At 38.1% G+C, this 18,520-nt stretch overlaps 1 protein-coding gene across 1 annotated transcript in view; it reads left to right on the top strand.

Annotated features, from left to right (window-relative positions):
- The window catches only part of DCC (DCC netrin 1 receptor), an 811,418-nt gene that overhangs the window by 640,891 nt on the left and 152,007 nt on the right, over positions 1 to 18,520 (top strand). The window contains exons 16-18 of the mRNA XM_040264220.1: positions 2,384 to 2,479; positions 7,702 to 7,934; positions 15,272 to 15,410. Of these exons, the coding sequence (XP_040120154.1) occupies positions 2,384 to 2,479; positions 7,702 to 7,934; positions 15,272 to 15,410 (468 nt within the window). The remainder of the gene's footprint in view (positions 1 to 2,383; positions 2,480 to 7,701; positions 7,935 to 15,271; positions 15,411 to 18,520) is intronic.

Raw genomic sequence — 18,520 nt, 5'->3', positions numbered from 1 at the left:
TTGGGATGTCAGGATGCTTCAGGCTCAATTGCTGTGTTTTCTGCCTTAGACTAGGAATCAACCAGTTCTCCAGGAAGCCTTTGTTCCTTGCAGTGCAGAATATATTTTTTTCAGAATCTCAGTTTGGGTAAAAAGATACCTGTGCCACTAAGTCCGTGTTTCTAGATGTTTTCAGTGGACAGAATTAGAGATAACATACCTTTTGCATTTAAACTGATTTTTTCAGTTAGATTTTAGGAACACAATACTTCATCTCTTCTCTTTTACATGTGTATGGCCTTTACATAGGTGTGTCCTTGTTCACACCCAGGATCCCAATCTGAAAGAGGTAGGGTACAACAGAATTAGACTTTCTCCTGATTCTCTTTTGCTCTATCTCATAATGCATTGGTATCAGAGTAATATTAATAATAGTTTCACCATCAATAATAATTATTAAAATGTTTCTGTATGTATTATCCCCATTCTCCCTTCATTTCGTCTTACGATTATAATATGGGGGCAGTATCAGAACATGCAGTGTTGCAAAATAAAATTTCTCCTTTTAACCCTCAATTAGTCTTAGTTCATTAAATTTATTGTTCTTCAGTTAGCTATTAGATCAGTATCTCTCAGGTCACTTTAAATATCTAAGGCTCCTTTTCCAGTGGTTCTCAGGATCAGGGGAACAATATTTCCTGATTCCTTGCAAGTTGGTAACAGTTTGGGTGTTATCAAACTGTTATAACAGCCCTTTATATTTGAAGTTAACTCTTGTTGACTGTGAAGTCCTTGGATCACATTTTCTTACCTTGAGTGTCTCAAATCACTTCAGTTTCTTCTGGCACAAAACGATGCTGTCAGAAAAATCTGATAATAATCTAATTCCCCCTCCCCTTATAAATCCTGTATTCTTTTTGTCCACATGCCTAAAAGATTTTTTCAAGTCAGCTAAAACTCCTTGCATTGCATTTTTTCCTGTGCATTTGTTCTGTCCCCTTTCTTTGATTTTTTTCCCTCAAGGACAGCTGTTACTCCAGTGTTCAGTTCTTCCTTCTCGAATGTGTGTGTGTGCGCTGTAATATGTGCCACTTGTTTCTGCGTTTTTCTTTATTCTTTCTTAATTTACTCTTGTTTTTGTTTTCTCCTTATTGCTTTGTTTATTCACCTTGTTATACTTTCTTTCTAGAATTACTTCTTGACTTAAATATAATTCTTTCTGAAATTTGCCACCTCGTTTATGAATTGTAATCATTCTGATTTATGTTACTCTTGCATCTCTGGCATTTTATTTTCTTAACATTACTTAGCTCACTTTGGGGCAGCAAATTACGTGTTTGATGTGTTTTTCTTGTGTACTTTTGATCCTCTTTTTGTGTACTTGTCTGTAGGTATGATAGTGTCCTCATTTTATTTTGTAAGAAACTTAACCTCAGCAGATTTTTTTGTGCTTGCTTTTAGATTTGTTTCCCTGCATGCTGAGAAATTCGAATAACTTTTCTAAGAGGACAGAGCTCCCTGTCCTCTTGTTTTTCTTACACCAGGGCTCAGGGCTTAGGGAACTATAGCCTGTGGGTCAAATCTGGTCCAGGTCCTATTTTTGTTGGGGCATCACTGAACTAACAGTGCTTTTTGTACTTTTAAAGAGTTGTAAGCAAACATAGATGAGTATGTGGCAGAGACTAGGTGGACTGCAAAGCTGTATAGACTATCTTGGTCTCCTACAAAAAAGTTGGCAAACCCTGGTACACACTAAAAACTATGGCAGTTTGTTTTCCAAGTTTTCAAGACTATTCCTCTCTCCTACTTTGATCTGGACTTTCTCTTCCTTTCATGTCTGTTGTTTCTGACCTACTCATAAATTTTAAATGTATTTTCAATAGTTTGTCCCCAAGGTGAGCCCTGTCCCCGAAAGGAGAGTTTGTAAGTTAATTTCAAGGGTTTATATTTACTATTCTCAAACTGGTCTATTGCACTTTCTATTAATAGCATTACCTGGTAGTTATTTTAGAATTACCCTGTTTTCAGAATTGAGGTTTCCCTCTAATTCCTCTCCCACAGATACTAATAATGCTTGGGTTCTAAGGGCCTTGGTGGTTTGTCCACATCCACTGGTATTTTAGGATGTGAACATACAGACCCCATCACCTCATTTTGTCATAAAAGTCTGAATGCCTTTGGTTCTCCATATAGTCTTTCTGTCTCTTTTTACCTGGAGATTCAGGAAGATCAAAAAACTGGATTTCCACCACTGCTGCCTTCTTCCCAGAATCAAGCTCACTCATTTTTCAACTGTTTGCTTAACTGACTATATTCAATTTGATTTCAGGAAAATGTTTATCCTGAGTATTTCAGCACATTAAATAAACCCACACGTACATTTTTTTTCTCTGTTTTCCTTCAGAGTCAAGTTCCCATTATGTCATCTCCCTAAAAGCTTTTAACAATGCAGGAGAAGGAGTTCCTCTTTATGAAAGTGCTACCACCCGATCTATCACAGGTAAGCTGAAATAGTTAATCTTTTTTTCACAAGGCATTTGAGTTGTGAAAACAACAAACCAAAATGAAACAAAACAAATAATGAAGAAAAAACGTATGAAGTCATGTCCGAGTCTTATGTGTATATATACATGCACAATTTTTTATTTGAGGGGTTATCAAAATTGTGAGAGGAATTCAGTCTGTAAATTAGTCCTTGGACTTAGAGAATGTAGATCCCTTATTCTGTTTATTTTTTTCCAGTAGCTTCATATTTTGGTGTCTTGACACCATTGTTCATTCCTCTGGGCAACTTATTTCCAAATCAGTTCAATGTAGGCAGGAGGGTCTCTGCAGAAGGCCACCAGGTGCCTGAATGGACATTTGCTTCACTGCAGAGGGTCCTTCAAGCTGATATTGACAAGCATGAACTGCCCTCATGGGGCTGGTTTGGACTAGGCTGAGTCATACAGGAGCTTCTTTCTGAGCTGGGCCAACAGGTCACCCCAACAGTGCCCAAAGCCTGTAGGCACTGAAAGAATCGGTTGCTTCAAGGGCTTATCACTTCTGGAAATTGTTAGGTGAGTTGGACCTTAGAGGAGGCACAGGAGGGAAACAGGGCTCAATGAAATGAGAAAGACAAAGGGGTGGGTTAGAAAGTGAGATCCTGGTCATTTATGGAGACTATTTGTGAATAAGGCTGGACCTACTCAGAAACAGAATAAGTACCATAGGTACCTCTGTGAGGCTTGCTCATGAGCCAGTCACATGACTCAGAGTCACATGACCACTCCTAATTGCCTTATGTCTGAAATGTGAAAGCAAAACCCAGGATCCTACTCCATCTTTTTAATGTATACTTTGATCCTTTCAAAACCCACAATCTTCAAAGTTCATTCAACTTATCAGCTGTTTTCACCTTCATGACAACAAAAGATCTGGTGCAAAGGAGCAGGATTTAGTAGGAGCACCATGGAAAATTACTGGGGTGCCTGAGTATGAGTCCTGGCAGCTAGGAATAAATGAACCTCCAGGAAATGATGGGGTCCTGTGACTTTTGCTACCACCTAAATTTATGTGAACTTTGTACAGTTTGTTTTTCAAATCCGGAAGTTTCATTCAGAAACTGTCTTGAGAATGTACACTTGTAAACCAGATTTGCAGTTGTTGTGTGATGGTTTTCACAGCATACCATCCCTTTATTGATTTCCACCAAGTTTCCTTTTAAACCTTGGATATTATTCCAGAGTCTCCTTGAATCTTTGGCTGCTGGATTTAACATCTGTGCTGGTCTGAAGTGGTATGCAAAAGTTTAGGTGCATGTCAGTATATTAATTTATCCATGGAGACAGTATATATCTTGCATTGCATTATCAGAGGGACTCTGACTCTCAAAAAAAGGGTAAATAAGAAATATTACCCAGAGAACATTTACTGTCAAAAGTGTTGTGTCTAAATACAGAGATATGAGGCAAATAGAGGCCAGGATGGAAACCATGAGATAACATGGTGAAGGGTGTCTAAGATTTTTACTCCCTGTTATTCTCTTATTCTGCCAAAATTCCTTTGAGTGATAGCAACCACTTTGGATGAGCCAGTGCTTCCCATAATGTTTATTCATTAAGTCAACTCTTTCCTACCTAGGGTAAAAGATGATTTTAAAAAGTCCTCACTATGAATTTGAGCTCATGATCAGGCCAAACAAAATTGTACCATGATCAGTCTTTAAGAACTCATAGTTTTTTACCAAAATTAAAGACCACAAGGAAAGAACACAAAGATGACCCCTAAAATCCAGTTTTGAGCAGAAACTAGTTATAATAGAGATAGAGTTCGGATAACTTGAAGGTAAATTGCTCGGAGAACTGTTTGAGGTGTTATTAACTTCTTTTCCCTTAACATTTGTTGTCATTCTTTAATTCTTAGCTTATGGCATCCCCAGAGTGGTTTCTAGAATACCAGTGATCCATAAGACCATTTTTTTTCCTGCTATGACTAATCCTAATGGATCTGAGAAATGAAATAATACTGAGAATTGAAAAGCGTATGAGGTATTTTCTGATTGGGGAAAAGTCAGTAAGGGGTTGGAGAGGATGAATAAAGCCAGCTCTTTCCACATCCCTGCCCAGATGTGGCAGACTTATTTTCTTGTGTTTGCACACACCACAGAGAGCAAAGAACAAGTAAACAGAACTGAAGGTTTAGGTTCTGCAGGCAACTATACACAATAAGGGCGTCTCAGGGATCCTTAGAAGACACTTTCGGTCTCTGAGCCTCTGCACAGGACTCCCATGAGTAGCCCTGGAAGAGATGAACATAAAGTAATAATAATAAAGCTCAGAGGCAGTAAATGCATCAGGCTGGAATATCAGGCTATGATGCTTTCTACATGGATGTGTTCATAGATGCTGGTCCACTCTGGACCACATCTCATTCTGAACATATCAGCATTACAGCCAAGCAAAGTCTTACTAGGTCAAAAGGGCAGGTTAACAGTGTGCTTGTTTTGCTGCTTCCTTTTTTAAATTTTATTTCATACTGTTGCAAGAATAAGACATTTTGAGCCTGGAGACTGGATGAGAACAGGCGAATAATGAGATGTGTTGTTTGAATTTGTTTATTTTCAACTGTTTCATAAATGTCTAAATGAAGTACAATCCAGATATAAAACTGTATTATTTTTAAAAGCTTGTTTTGAGCTTTAGTATATTGACTAAAACACTTACATGTTCTCACCAAAACAACTATTAGGAATTGAATTGGTTTCTCTTTTTAGCAAAAGGTTTAAAGCTATATTTTGTGTTTTTGTCTTTTTTTCCCCACTCTTTTGAATATCACCACTGCAAATGGTGAAGAAAAAAACCATAAACAGAGTTATTTGGCAGCAAAATAATTTATTTAATTCACTACTCATTCCTGACCTGTGAGGGAAAGATAATTAGCAATATATGTAGCATATATTTAGAGCACTACTTACTATCTACTGATAAGTTCTGCTTTGTTAGAAATACCTACTGTATGTATCCAGTATGGCAGACACAAGGCTCATGTGACTGTTGAACATCTGAAATAGGCTAGTGCAACACAATAAATGACTCTTTAATTGTATTTAATTTTAATTAATTTAAAGTTAAATTGTCCATCTAACTATGGCTGTTGCATTAGCCCAGCTATGGAAGAAGTGGCAAATAGAATGTCAAGCCATGCCTGAAAAAAAAAAAATCCACCAAAAATAAGCAAATAAAAACTTGGCCAAGGTAGAAAATTTTGAATTACATAAGTTCATAGGTATATATCAAAAAAACAGCATTGCTTGAAATTTATGGATGCATTCTGGAACTGAGACTCTGAGAAACTCAACAAGAAGTTTATGAAAAACATAATTTTCTAAAAGCCAGAAATAGCAGAATTATTACCATTGCTTAAAGTAAAATCACTACTTTTGAAAACCTTATATGGGGTACCTATGAAAAACAATAAAGCTAGTATAGTTTTTCCACAAAATTAGATTAAGCAAAGAAACAACAGATAGGATAACATGAATACAAGTTGATCTACAAAGAGTTTGTGATTGAGAGTAGTCCTGTGCTATGTGTAACATTCTTCTTTAAGTCAGCTAAGAGTAGAAATAAGTCAAGTGAAGACAGCGCCTGCTTTAGTTTTGCCAGAATGTTCCACTGATGTACCAGCCTGATGACTGATTGGGATCCTCCTAGAGGCTGCAGTGTCTTCAGCTGCCCCTTCACCATCTCATAAATCCATTCGGGTTTAAAGGAGCCCTTAATAAGAAGACACATCAAAGGAAATATGAAAAGCCTGAGCTCTGTCATTAAATTTTAAACACACATTTTTCTCTCTTTCTCTTTTTTTTTGTCTTCCTTTTGTTCTCTTTTTCTTTTCAGATTTTATATTTTGCTCCAAAGACCACAGCCCAGTAAACTACTAAATAATTCATTAGAAAATAGTGATGAGTAGGGAGTAGACTTTTAAAATTCAGTGAACAAAATGAGGTAATCATGAAACTCAGCCCATAGTCTCTATCCTATACTTTACAAATACAAGCTCAGTATGCTTACTGTTCCTGATACTCTCTATATTGGTAGGCCTCATCTCCCCAGAGGCCATTGTATGGCCAGTCTAAGAGCTCATCTCTTTTTTTGTTAGTGAGAACACATGTTGTTTGATTTAAAAGAAAGTTTTAACAAATTTAACCACCTTCGGTAATAAATAAAAGGCTCTATATGGGACTCGTTCTCCAGCTGCAAAATAAACTCTCCTGATTCTGGCATCTGCACCATCAAAACAAATACAAGGTTTTTCTAGAGAATTTTGTGAAACCACAAACATCAGTATTCAGATTCTGATTGTGTTATGGATCAAAGCATGTGTGTATCTCATCGTGAATCTCATCAGTCCATACAGAGTTCATTCTGTCTCTCTGCCCGATAATTCCAAGTCTTTCCTTGGAATTTAAAATTATAGAACAAGGAACTTAGAATATAGGGATGCCATAAATAACTTACTCTGTGAGAATGTGGGTAAAATGGACAATTCTACACTTTCTTTAAGGATTTCAATCTAACCACACCATGTGCCATGTAAAACCTAATTATCACATCATTGACCCATGTGGACTTGGCCTGACATTGTGCAGTCATAGCTATAGATTGCTATAGATCTCAGGGCCCTCTGCTCATTATCCTTTGTTTGTTTCTTACCTATACAATATTTATGCAGATAAAACCTAAGCAATAATAAAAGCATTAGAGATACCAAATCACGTTAGAGAAGGAGAAAAATAACACAACAGTTATCAGATAGGCATTTATTTCTTTTGCAGGAGGAAATGAAATAGATAATCCTTAGAATTTTATTTTGATGTATCTTTCTAATTATAAAACTGATGAATTCTATACTGGATCTTTGAAGAAGCAATGTGCAGCATTCCAAGAAAAAAAAGTGGACTTTTAAAATATGTAACGAGAAGCGACAGCCAAATTGAGAGACGCATTCTAAGGAAATAAGGAAATTATGGAAAAGTTACCTTTGTAATCTAGCAATACTGTTTCTAATGAGTTTTCCGATTGAATTAATTATAATTTTTTCTGTTCTTCTCATGTTCCCTTTCATCATTATTGCCATACATTTAACTCATTGTGATCTGTTGCCACTGATGTTTATTTTTTTAACTCTTTTGTTTATGTATTTATTTGTTTGCTTCATTGGTCGGGTTTTTAAACCCAGATCCCACTGACCCAGTTGATTATTATCCTTTGCTTGATGACTTCCCCACCTCGGTCCCAGATGTCTCCACCCCCATGCTCCCACCAGTAGGTGTACAGGCTGTGGCTCTTACCCATGATGCCGTGAGGGTCAGCTGGGCAGACAACTCTGTCCCTAAGAACCAAAAAACGTCCGAAGTGCGACTTTACACTGTCCGGTGGAGGACCAGCTTTTCTGCGAACGCGAAATACAAGGTGACGTTCTAACCAATAGTATGAAGTTTAACTTGAACTGTCATTTGTTTAATCCATTGTTTTAAACACGTCCTGGACTGTCATGAGTTACGTTGCTGCAGTGACACGAAATGGAAAACAAAGCATTTTAAAACTCAGTACTCTAAAACTGGCATAGGAATTATTGTGTCTTAGGAAACATTCTAAGACGAGGTAGAAAAGCATCAAGAGCTGCGAAATGTTATTTGAATTCCACCAGATGTTGAGTTTGTATAAATAATGTAATTCTGTACAAGGAAATGCCATTTTCTTTTGAAAATAGCAGAACTCTGCATTAGTTTCTTGGATAGATTTTGGTGTTTTTCTTTTCGTGTGGAATCTAGGTTTATGCCGCAGTCATGCATATTAACATTGTATGCAGAGACCCATCTTATAGTGAATATGAGAAGGAATACATGAAGATTTTTTTATACTATCCTTAGATGGTGAACACACCTCAAGTCATTAACATCTGTTTCCTCATTTAGCCTTGAAAGGCCCTCATGTGGTAAAGAAAATGCACAGTGTACCCTCCCCTTTAACTAATATGAATTAGACCAGCTCTCTTATCCCTGTCCTTGCATTGAGTCATCACACACACACATGCACACACACCCCCAGCCCAGGAGCTCCTTCAGTTCAGTTCATCTCTGTCACTCAGTTGTGTCCGACTCTTTGGGACCCCATGAATCGCAGCACGCCAGGCCACCCTGTCCATCACCACCTCCTGGAGTTCACTCAAATTCACGTCCATCGAGTCGGTGATGCCATCCAGCCATTTCATCCTCTGTCATCCCCTTTGCCTCCTTAGAGATACACATTTGAGGCATTGTCATCCGTTCACATCTCTATCAGTCAGCCAGAGCAACTCCAACAAATATTCATTTATATAATCGAACACTACCTCCTAAGCCTACCACATTAGTAGTGTTTATACCAACACGCAAATGTAGAGTAAAAGGAGATCAAGTAATTGTTAAGCGTCCACCATTAACTTAGGATTGTGCTAGATCAGAGAGGTTGTTTAACATCTTTTAGTTGTTACTCCAGTATTCTTGCCTGGACAATTCCACGGACAGAGGAGCCTGGCAGGTTATAGTCCATGGGGTCACAAATAGTTGGACATGAATAAGTGACTAACACTTTCACTTTCACATACTTAACGTTGTTACTTACAATTTTGAACTGTATAATAAACTCAGATTCATGGAGTACTATATAGAATTCAGAATTTATTCAAGTGAAATAATATATGAAAACATATTTTTAAAATTTATAAAATGATCATTTAAGATGAAAGAGAGTTAGTCGTTCAGCTGTGTCTGACTCTTTGCAACCACATGGACTGTAGCCCACCAGCTTCCTCTGTCTGTGGAATTCTCCAGGCAAGAATACTGGAGTGGATTTCTCTAAAGAAGACCTACAGATGACTAATAAACACATGAAAAGATGCTCAACATCACTCATTATTAGAGAAATGCAAATCAAAACCACAATAAGTTATCACCTCATGCCAGTCAGAATGGCTGCGATCAAAAAATCTACAAACAATAAATGCTGGAAAGGATGTGGAGAAAAGGGAACCTCTTACACTGTGGGTCAAACTGCAAACTGGTGCAGCCACTGTGGAGAACAGTGTGGAGATTCCTTAAAAAACTGGAAATAGAACTGCCATTTGACCCAGGAATCCCACTGCTGGGCATACACACCGAGGAAACCAGAATTGAAAGAGACACATGTACCCCAATGTTCATCGCAGCGCTGTTTACAATAATAGCTGGGACATGGAAGCAACCTAGATGTCCATCAGCAGACAAATGAGTAGGGAAGTTGTGGTACATATACACAATAGAATATTACTCAGCTGTAAAACAGAACACACGAGTCAGTTCTAAGGAGGTGGATGAAACTGGAGCCTATTATACAGAGTGAAGTTAAGTCAGAAAGAGAAATGGCAATACAATATATTAACACATATATATGGAATTTAGAAAGACGGTAACGATGACCTTATATGCAAGGAAGCAAAAGAGACACAGATGTAAAAACAGACTTTTGGACTCTGTGGGAGAAGGCGAGGGTGGGATGATTTGAGAGAATAGCATTGAAACATGTACATTACCATGTGTAAAACAGATGACCAGTTCGATGCCTGAAGCAGGGCACTCAAAGCCGCTGCTCTGGGACAACCCAGGGGGATGGGGTGGGGAGGGAGGTGGGAGGGGGGTTCAGGATGCGAGACACATGTGCACCCGTGGCTGGCTCACGTCGATGTATGGCAGAAACCACCACAACATTGTGATTATCCTCCAATTAAATAAATAAATTTTTTTAATAAAAAGAGACCCATCTTCCAAAGGGAAGTTTTGACCTCTCCAAAGGGAAAGGTCACAGCTGAGTGTCAGAAGATCACATCTGTGTGAGGAGTGGGTTTCAAATGTGCTTTCACATCCATTCTTCTTCAGGCTGAGACAGAGAGCTCCTCCAAAGATCACCAGCATCACAGGTGCACGATTCCAGCGGTGTGCACTTTTCCTACCCTCGCCTCTACCATGATGGGTCCTTCTGTCATTTATTATACTTACGCCATTGCAATGCCTTTCCTTTCTTCTAAACACTTTTTTCTTTATAAAAAGGACATGTTCATAATTTTAAAATTTAGAAAATATAAAAATGTTCTTGGCTAAGTTAGAAATTGGCCCAGTAACTCCAAAATCATTTTGTGATTCTCAGCAGAGAATAAAAATAAAAAAAAATAATAATAATATTGGAGTGGGTAGCCATTCCCTTCTCCAGGGAATCTTCCCGACCCAGGGATCAAACCCAGGTCTCCTGCATTTGCAGGCAGACTCTTTACCGTGTCAGCCACAAGCAAAGCCCATTTAGAATGAAGAAGATAGCTTTAAAAATAAGAGCATAAGCACGGAGGGGAGAGCAGTCAAAAGGAACAAACGTCTAGTTATAAGCCCTAGGGATATAATGTACAACATTATAAATATAATTAACGCTGGTTGGTGTTATATATGAAAGTTGATAGAATAAATCCTAAGAGTTCTAATCACAAGCAAACTATATTGTTTCTGTTTATTTAATTTTGTATCTATATGAGGTGGTGGGTATTCACTAAACTTACTGTTTAGCGGTGACCACTTTCTGATGTATGTAAGTCACATCATTAAGTTGTACATCTTAAGCTTACACAGTGCAGTATGTTGATTATATCTCAGTGAAACTAGAAGAGAAACGAGGAGCCCAAATGTTACCAGGCAACGGAGGGAGCAGCAGTTTGAGCCCCGCACTCTAGAATCTTCGTACTCCGCTGTATCCCTCCTCTGTACCACCTTACTGGGATAGCTCTCAAGGAGAATTTGGATCTCCTGATACTTTATCCAATGTTCTTTCCACTAAACTGCCATTGTGCTTAATCCAGCCTCAAGCCAGTGTTGATCTGGGGGGGATTAAAATGCTCTTTGGCAATTTCTGACTCTAAAGACCCTGGAGTTAAAGCCAGATCCGCCAATAATTCTGCCGCCTGCCTCTTGTTTTCCGGTAGTCATGGTAGTTCTGCTTCTAGTCTCATTCAGCCTTTAAAGGGCGTAAAATTCACATTTCATAGTAAATCAGTGTTTAGTTGAAACCAATTGAAAAGCAGTTTCCTTTGCTTCAGCCTCCCTGCGAGGTCAGGTACTTGGAGGAACTCTCCAGCCTAATCCAAGTAGTATCATCGAAATAAGCGTCCTATCCATAATCCAAGGCAATGGCACCCCACTCCAGTACTCTGGCCTGGAAAATCCCATGGACGGAGGAGCCTGGTGGGCTGCAGTCCATGGAGTCGCTAAGAGTCAGACATGATTGAGCGACTTCACTTTCACTTTTCACTTTCATGCATTGGAGAAGGGGGGGTGGGTGGCAACCCACTCCAGTGTTCTTGCCTGGAGAATCCCAGGGGCGGGGGAGCCTGGTGGGCTGCCGTCTATGGGGTCACACAGAGTCGGACACGACTGAAGTGACTTAGCAGCAGCAGCAGCCAACTTATGGTATCAGATTTAAGACACAGCAGAACCATAAGTAAAGATAACATTACCAGATAAGACAATAAATGAGACATAAGAGAATACTTTTTAAAAAATCTCTTTATATACCGATTACCCAATTCTACGTTTACTTTTAAAGGATTACTTTAAAAATTGTATGCCCGTGGTGCTGTGCTTTGTGGATATATTCATCTCATAGAATGGCCACGGGTACCTTGCCAATGTGTGAAATGTTCTAAGGGACAATGATCTCTGCAGAATGATCTTGAACACCAAAATTTCCAAAAGCAGTATTTTTTTTTAAGTTGAATTGTTAATAGAACAGACAGAATTATTGAGTTTCACTAAGAATGCCTTCAGAAGAGATCCAACCAAAAATCATCCTCTGTAAGGAGAGACTGATTTCATTTATGGGTTGAGGTATGAGAATAAAAATAATGTTGTTACTTTTTCTCTCCTCATCACCTTCTTTGACCTAATAAAGCGTTTAAGTACTAACATTTCATCACCTTTCTCACACATACACACTCTGTACCCACACCCTGAGAAGAAGAATTAGAGGGGGAGAGTTAGTTAAGTTGGAGAGCAAGGAAAAATACAGACCATATCTGGTCAATCCAGAATGGACATACAATAAATTTAAATTTTATAAAGAATAGGAATAGAATGCTTTGGTTTTGCATTTTGAACCTTTCACATCCACTATCATCTATGCTTCATCTCACTCCCCACTATAGCTTTATAAGCTGGTCAGAGAATGCACAGTATAAACAGGGGGAAATACATACACAGAGGCAAATGACCACGGCTTACAAGCTGGCTTTGCTGTGTCCTGTCCTGTCACTTAATTTGCTCCGTCTCATTTTTCTCATCTATGTGATTGAGGTGTTGACACCTACTATGAAAAGAATAAGTAAGATTCTTTACAGCTGTGTATGTATGTAGAGATATTTATGGGTAGGTTGTACAACTTGACAAAATTCCCCATCAAACTAGAGCCTCAGATGACCTGATGGCATTATCCAGACCACTCCCTACAGGAATACTTTCTACTTCAGTTAGTCCCACATCAGGCCAGACATTCATATTTTGATTGCCCAAAACTTTATATTGACCTTCCTTATCAAATAGAGAATTTTTTATATAATTTATTTTCTACTAAAGTGATTGCTCATTTGATATTTTACATAAAATTCCTTTCAAAATGCATTCACTGACTACTGATTAGAGCATAGGTATTACAGGAGATATGAAGTTATGCCAGATTCAGTGTCAGTCCTCAAAATTCTTACAGCTCAAGGGAGAATTTGTCATGCACTTAAAATTCCATACATATACATATATGTATGTGTGTGTATAGGGATATGTACTGTATATGACATATACAGTACCTATATTTCACACTAGACAGTGCATAAAATATTGTAGCTAACATTTATTTAGTACCTACTCTGAGCCAGATAACATGTTTTACTTTTGCACTTTAGTTAGTATGTAAGGTTAGTGCTACGGTTATTTCTATGTTATAAATGAGGAAACCGAGGCTCAGAGAGGTAGTACCTATATATTCTGTGCTCTGTCTCTCTCATGGACACACAGACACACACAGACACACACACACACACAGACACACACACACACACACACAGAGCCATGACTTCCCAGAGTACTTCCAGGCTAATGATTTATGATGAGCAGTAAACTTCCATAAAGTTCCTGAAAAAATTCAATGAATTCATGGTACTTAAATAATGCAAGTGTGTCATTTAGGAATACAAGCAAGGACAATATTGCTTGGTTGTCTCCTAAATGCCAGTCGTGTCTGTGTTCAAAGAGACAAGTTTTATTAAAGTGTGTCCTTCCCTCCTAGCCAAACTATATCTCATTGCCCCATTTCTCCCCATCCTTCTACGTCTAAGACTTAGTGGTATTATGAGAGGGAAGGAGGGCAAGATTGGAAGTTATATATCAGTACGTCAGATAGTAGCTGCCCATTTCATGTTTTTTTTCGATGGGGTTCCATCTTTCAGAATCTATAAAGTATTTTTACATTTATTTAGGGCTTACATTTTTACGACTTTTTTTTAAGAGGAGCTTCTGATAAATGTTTATGAGGTCATCACTTTAATAGGATGGATGGGCACATCATCGAAATGTTATTAGTACAGTTAAATATTTATTTGGTTTTATAATGAAATGGAGGATTTTCATAGGTATAGTCTAAGAAGGATTCATAGTAAAATAAGAAACATATACTGGAGTAGCTAGGGAGGAGATAGGTATGACATAGGTGGAGACAAAATGTTTTCCTTGATTTTTCTAGACGTAGAAATACAACAAATGTAATAAACTTAAAAGTAAATGTTTAACCTTGGAAGAAGATTGAGGACTAAATGGCAATCATAAGTTGAAATGTGTAAGAGGCATAAGTAGTTTTAAATTTGCCTCATCATATGGAAAATACACATTAACCTGGGAGATTAACCTGTTTCATTATTATAATTTTGATCTGTTGACTAAGCAATAGAGACAGATAATTTACTTTCTATTAAAATATCCTTAACCTGTTGTTTAAGAGACAAATAATGTATTCAGAAGATGAAAAATATTAACAGTTACGTAGTCATTTAAATTTTATCAGATTTAGTGTTCTCTTCCTGATTAACTGCTCCAGTGACCGTACGTCCATCTGTGTTTAATATGATCTGTTCATAAAAGAAGAACACATGACACAATGTTGCTGCTGTCCATTTTCTTTATAATGGCTGTCCAGATCCTGCATCCGTAAAAGTCTGTATCATAAGCCTTGTTTTAAAAAAATCATAAGCATTAGATCTCTAAAAATTCATTTTATTATCTATGGAAAATAATCATAATAACTTATGTGAAATATATAAAACATTAAAGTCTCTAAAAAAAAGTTTTCAATTATTAGAAATAAATTGAAGTTCAAGTCAGTGCAGATAACCTTACAAATGGAACTGACAGAAGGAAGTGGAATTGGTCCTGTCTCTGTGGTTATTGCCTCCCTTGGGAAAATTTATCAGCTACGTGCCCCTTTGCACAACAGAACACCTGATTTTATCGATTATGTTTTAGATGTACAATCAGCCAGTGTGAACTGGGACAGAAAGGAAATAAAGTCAGTACTTTGTCCTGGGTCTTCTGCAGTTTGGAAATAAATTTCTTTTTTTGTTGCTTTGGATAGTCTTCCTTTGTGTCTTGATTTACCAAGTTGATAGAGTTCATTTTTTTTCTCTCTTTTCTTATTTCCCACTTGTGTAGTCAGAAGACACAACGTCTCTGAGTTACACAGCAACGGGCCTCAAACCAAACACAATGTATGAGTTCTCAGTCATGGTCACGAAAAACAGAAGGTCCAGCACCTGGAGCATGACTGCACACGCCACCACATATGAGGCAGGTATGTAAAGAAACGTTTCCACTACATATGTGCTGCTGGTATTTCCCAGGTTCCAAGGAATCTGGAACGTGGGCGCTATGATGTCTAAATTACACTTAATCATGCATAAAATCATTCGTAGTACTTTTATATCAAATACTATTCTTCCAGCTCTAAATAAGAAAATGAGTCCCCAGTAGAATAAGTAATCTGGTTTTAATTTGTACATTAATTGTGGATTTCTGAATATAAATCTGCTGTTCAATACATTGAAGTATAGGCATTTTGCTCTCTGTCCAATGCATGTGTGTCTTTAATCAACAGACATTGTAGATGTTTACTTTTTTGGAAAAAAATTAGATGCAAAATGAAGAATTGCATTACAGCTGTAGGCTTGTGGATGCTTACCTCATGGGCTTCCCTGGTGGCTCAGACAGGAAAAGAATCTGCCTGGAATGCGGGAGATCCCTGGGTCAGGAAGCTCCCCTGGAGAAGGGAAGGGCTACACATTCCAGTATTCTTGCCTGGAGAATTCCATGGACAGAGGAGCCTGGTGGGCCACAGTCCATGAGGCTGCAAAGAATCGACATGACTGAGCAACTAACACACACACACACACACACACACACACACTTGACTGGGAAGAGATTTCTAGGGAGTCATGTTCACTGTTTGGAAGTAAGGCAACACAATGGAAAACTTCCATGCATTTTGCAATAGTTCAAATCAAGAGTGAATGCAATTCACTGTAAATTTTTCCAGTCGTATTTGCTATGGGTCATAAATGTTGAGTTTATAACCTTAGCAGACATTCAGTGCACTTCGCATTTACAGTTCACAGAGATCCAACATCTGAAGGAAACAGGGTTTAACATACTTTTTAATAGCCTTCATGGTATTACATCATATTTGGGGATAAACTATACCACACATTTCCAAATTCTAAAACGTATGGCAGTAAAACTTTTATCTGAGTAAGTTGAATTTCTTTTTCCTTTTGAATTTGTCCCATAGCATGGCAGCTCTAATTTTAATTTCAAATTACTACCTTAACTCTGAGTTCACTAGGAATATTTTTACAATTCTGAGGGCACTTCTTTCTGTAAGAAGTTTTTTCTAGTTGTTTAATTTCAGTACCTTCTTCTTCTGTTTTACATGTTTACATATATAAAATCATTCTTCTAGAAATATGCCCAGGATGCCAGCATTCTTAGCTTCTTAGGGAGAGTTATACATTATGGGAGTAATAAAAGTCATGCTGTTTCTTTTAACCTAAAAGGAGAGGAAAGGAGTTAAATGTAAACCAGTAAGGTATTTGGTCCTCCCTGGCTGAAAGAAAAGGAGTAGTAATTTCCTTATTCATTTTTCCCCCATCATAAACATAAACACACAACAACATCTGACTTGATAAATGAACCCTATATTTCTCCTGAACTGCCTAGCCTTGTAAGGACGTCAGTGTTGAGACCCATAGCTGACAGAAAGATATTAACTTTTAGAAATGTGACTGGTAGAAAGGGTGATTGTCCAAACAGATAATGATCTGGACAAAGGTGTAAATAGCCTATGGATAAGATTCGTAGGTGATGATGAGGAGCGAGAAGTAATTTGCAAGTGTCTGCACATTTTAAAACGGTGAGAAGAAAATGAAGTGAATGAAATAACTCTGGAGTTTGCTTCTAATTCTGTAATAATGCCAAGACTCTGTGGGGCCACATACGACGCACTTGTGCTGAAATTGCTCCTAATAAGGATAATGGCAGCTGACAAATTCTTGAAATGAGACATACATTCTGTCCCGGTGATAAATATTTAATTCTACTCTAGTTAATTTAGGTAAAATAAAAATAATTGGAAGGATAGCTTAAATAATGAAGCCTTGGCAAGGGACGGAAACAGCACATCCCCGGGCGTTAGAGATGAAGAACTGTTACACTCTCCCTGCAAGGCATTACAGTTGCAGTGGTGTGACTCCACGTGTTCTCCTTTCTTCCATCAGCATTCAGTTTCCCAGAAGAGAGAATCACACAGCTACAGAGAGTGACATGGAGGCCAGGAAATTCCTATTTGATGTTGCTCCCAGCTCACGTGACAGAGAGGAGACCTTGTCCCCCAAAGGAAAAAGCCAAGTGTTTCTCTAAATGAAGGAGGAGAGGGTAGCATCTGAGCAGTCCAAACACAAATGCCCAAGATGTTGGTGTGTGTTTATGTTCATGATGGGGAAAATGAATGAGGACATTACTGCTGCTGCTTTGTAAGTGGTTAAGAATCCACCTTACAATGCAGGGGCTGGGTGTTCCACTACTGGTCGGGAACTAAGATCCTCCATGCCAGGAGCAACTAAGCCCCCCAACTACTGAGCCTCCTGCCCCCCACCCCCTGCAGAGAGTTCCTGCACCACAACGAAAGATCCCATGTGACGCAGTGAAGATCCTGCAGCCGCAACTAAAACCCAGTGCAGCCAAATAAATACATTTCCTAGCTTTAAATAAGTATGAGGGAACAGTGTGCAGTTCATATGATAATCCTAAACATCTAAGGCATTAATTCTAATACCAGAATCTAGTCACGTGGTTTGAGGAAAAAGAAAACTTTTCTCAGCACCTGAAATAGATTAGTCGTTAGTTTTTTTTTTTTAATAACCAGCTCTTCAGTGTATTATTTTGCTAGTTTAAGCTAGAGTCATTTTATATTTTGTGACTATCAACCTAGATTCAGTGATGCAATCTAATCATCACCATTTGTTTTCTAAATAAGCATCAATTTTAATTTTAACACAGTTAAGAAAAAATAGGTTAGTTAAAAAAACAAGTGTTTTAATTAATTCCCAAATTGGAGAATGTCTTATAATATTTGGTTTCAGTTCAGTTCAGTTGCTCAATCATGTTTGACTCTTTGCGACCCCATGGACTGCATCACGCCAGGCTTCCCTGTCCATCACCAACTCCCAGAGCTTGCTCGAACTCATGTCCATCAAGTCAGTGATGCCATCCAACCATCTCATCCTCTGTCATCCCCTTCTTCTCTTGCCTTCAGTCTTTCCCAGCATCAGATGGTGACTGCAGCCACAAAATTAAAACACACTTGCTCGTTGGAAGAAAAGCTATGACAAACCTAGACAGCACGTTAAA

This window comes from Oryx dammah, unplaced genomic scaffold, assembly GCF_014754425.2.
Source record: "Oryx dammah isolate SB20612 unplaced genomic scaffold, SCBI_Odam_1.1 HiC_scaffold_22, whole genome shotgun sequence".
Taxonomy (NCBI): domain Eukaryota; kingdom Metazoa; phylum Chordata; class Mammalia; order Artiodactyla; family Bovidae; genus Oryx; species Oryx dammah.
This window is presented reverse-complemented; position numbering and strand designations above follow the sequence as displayed.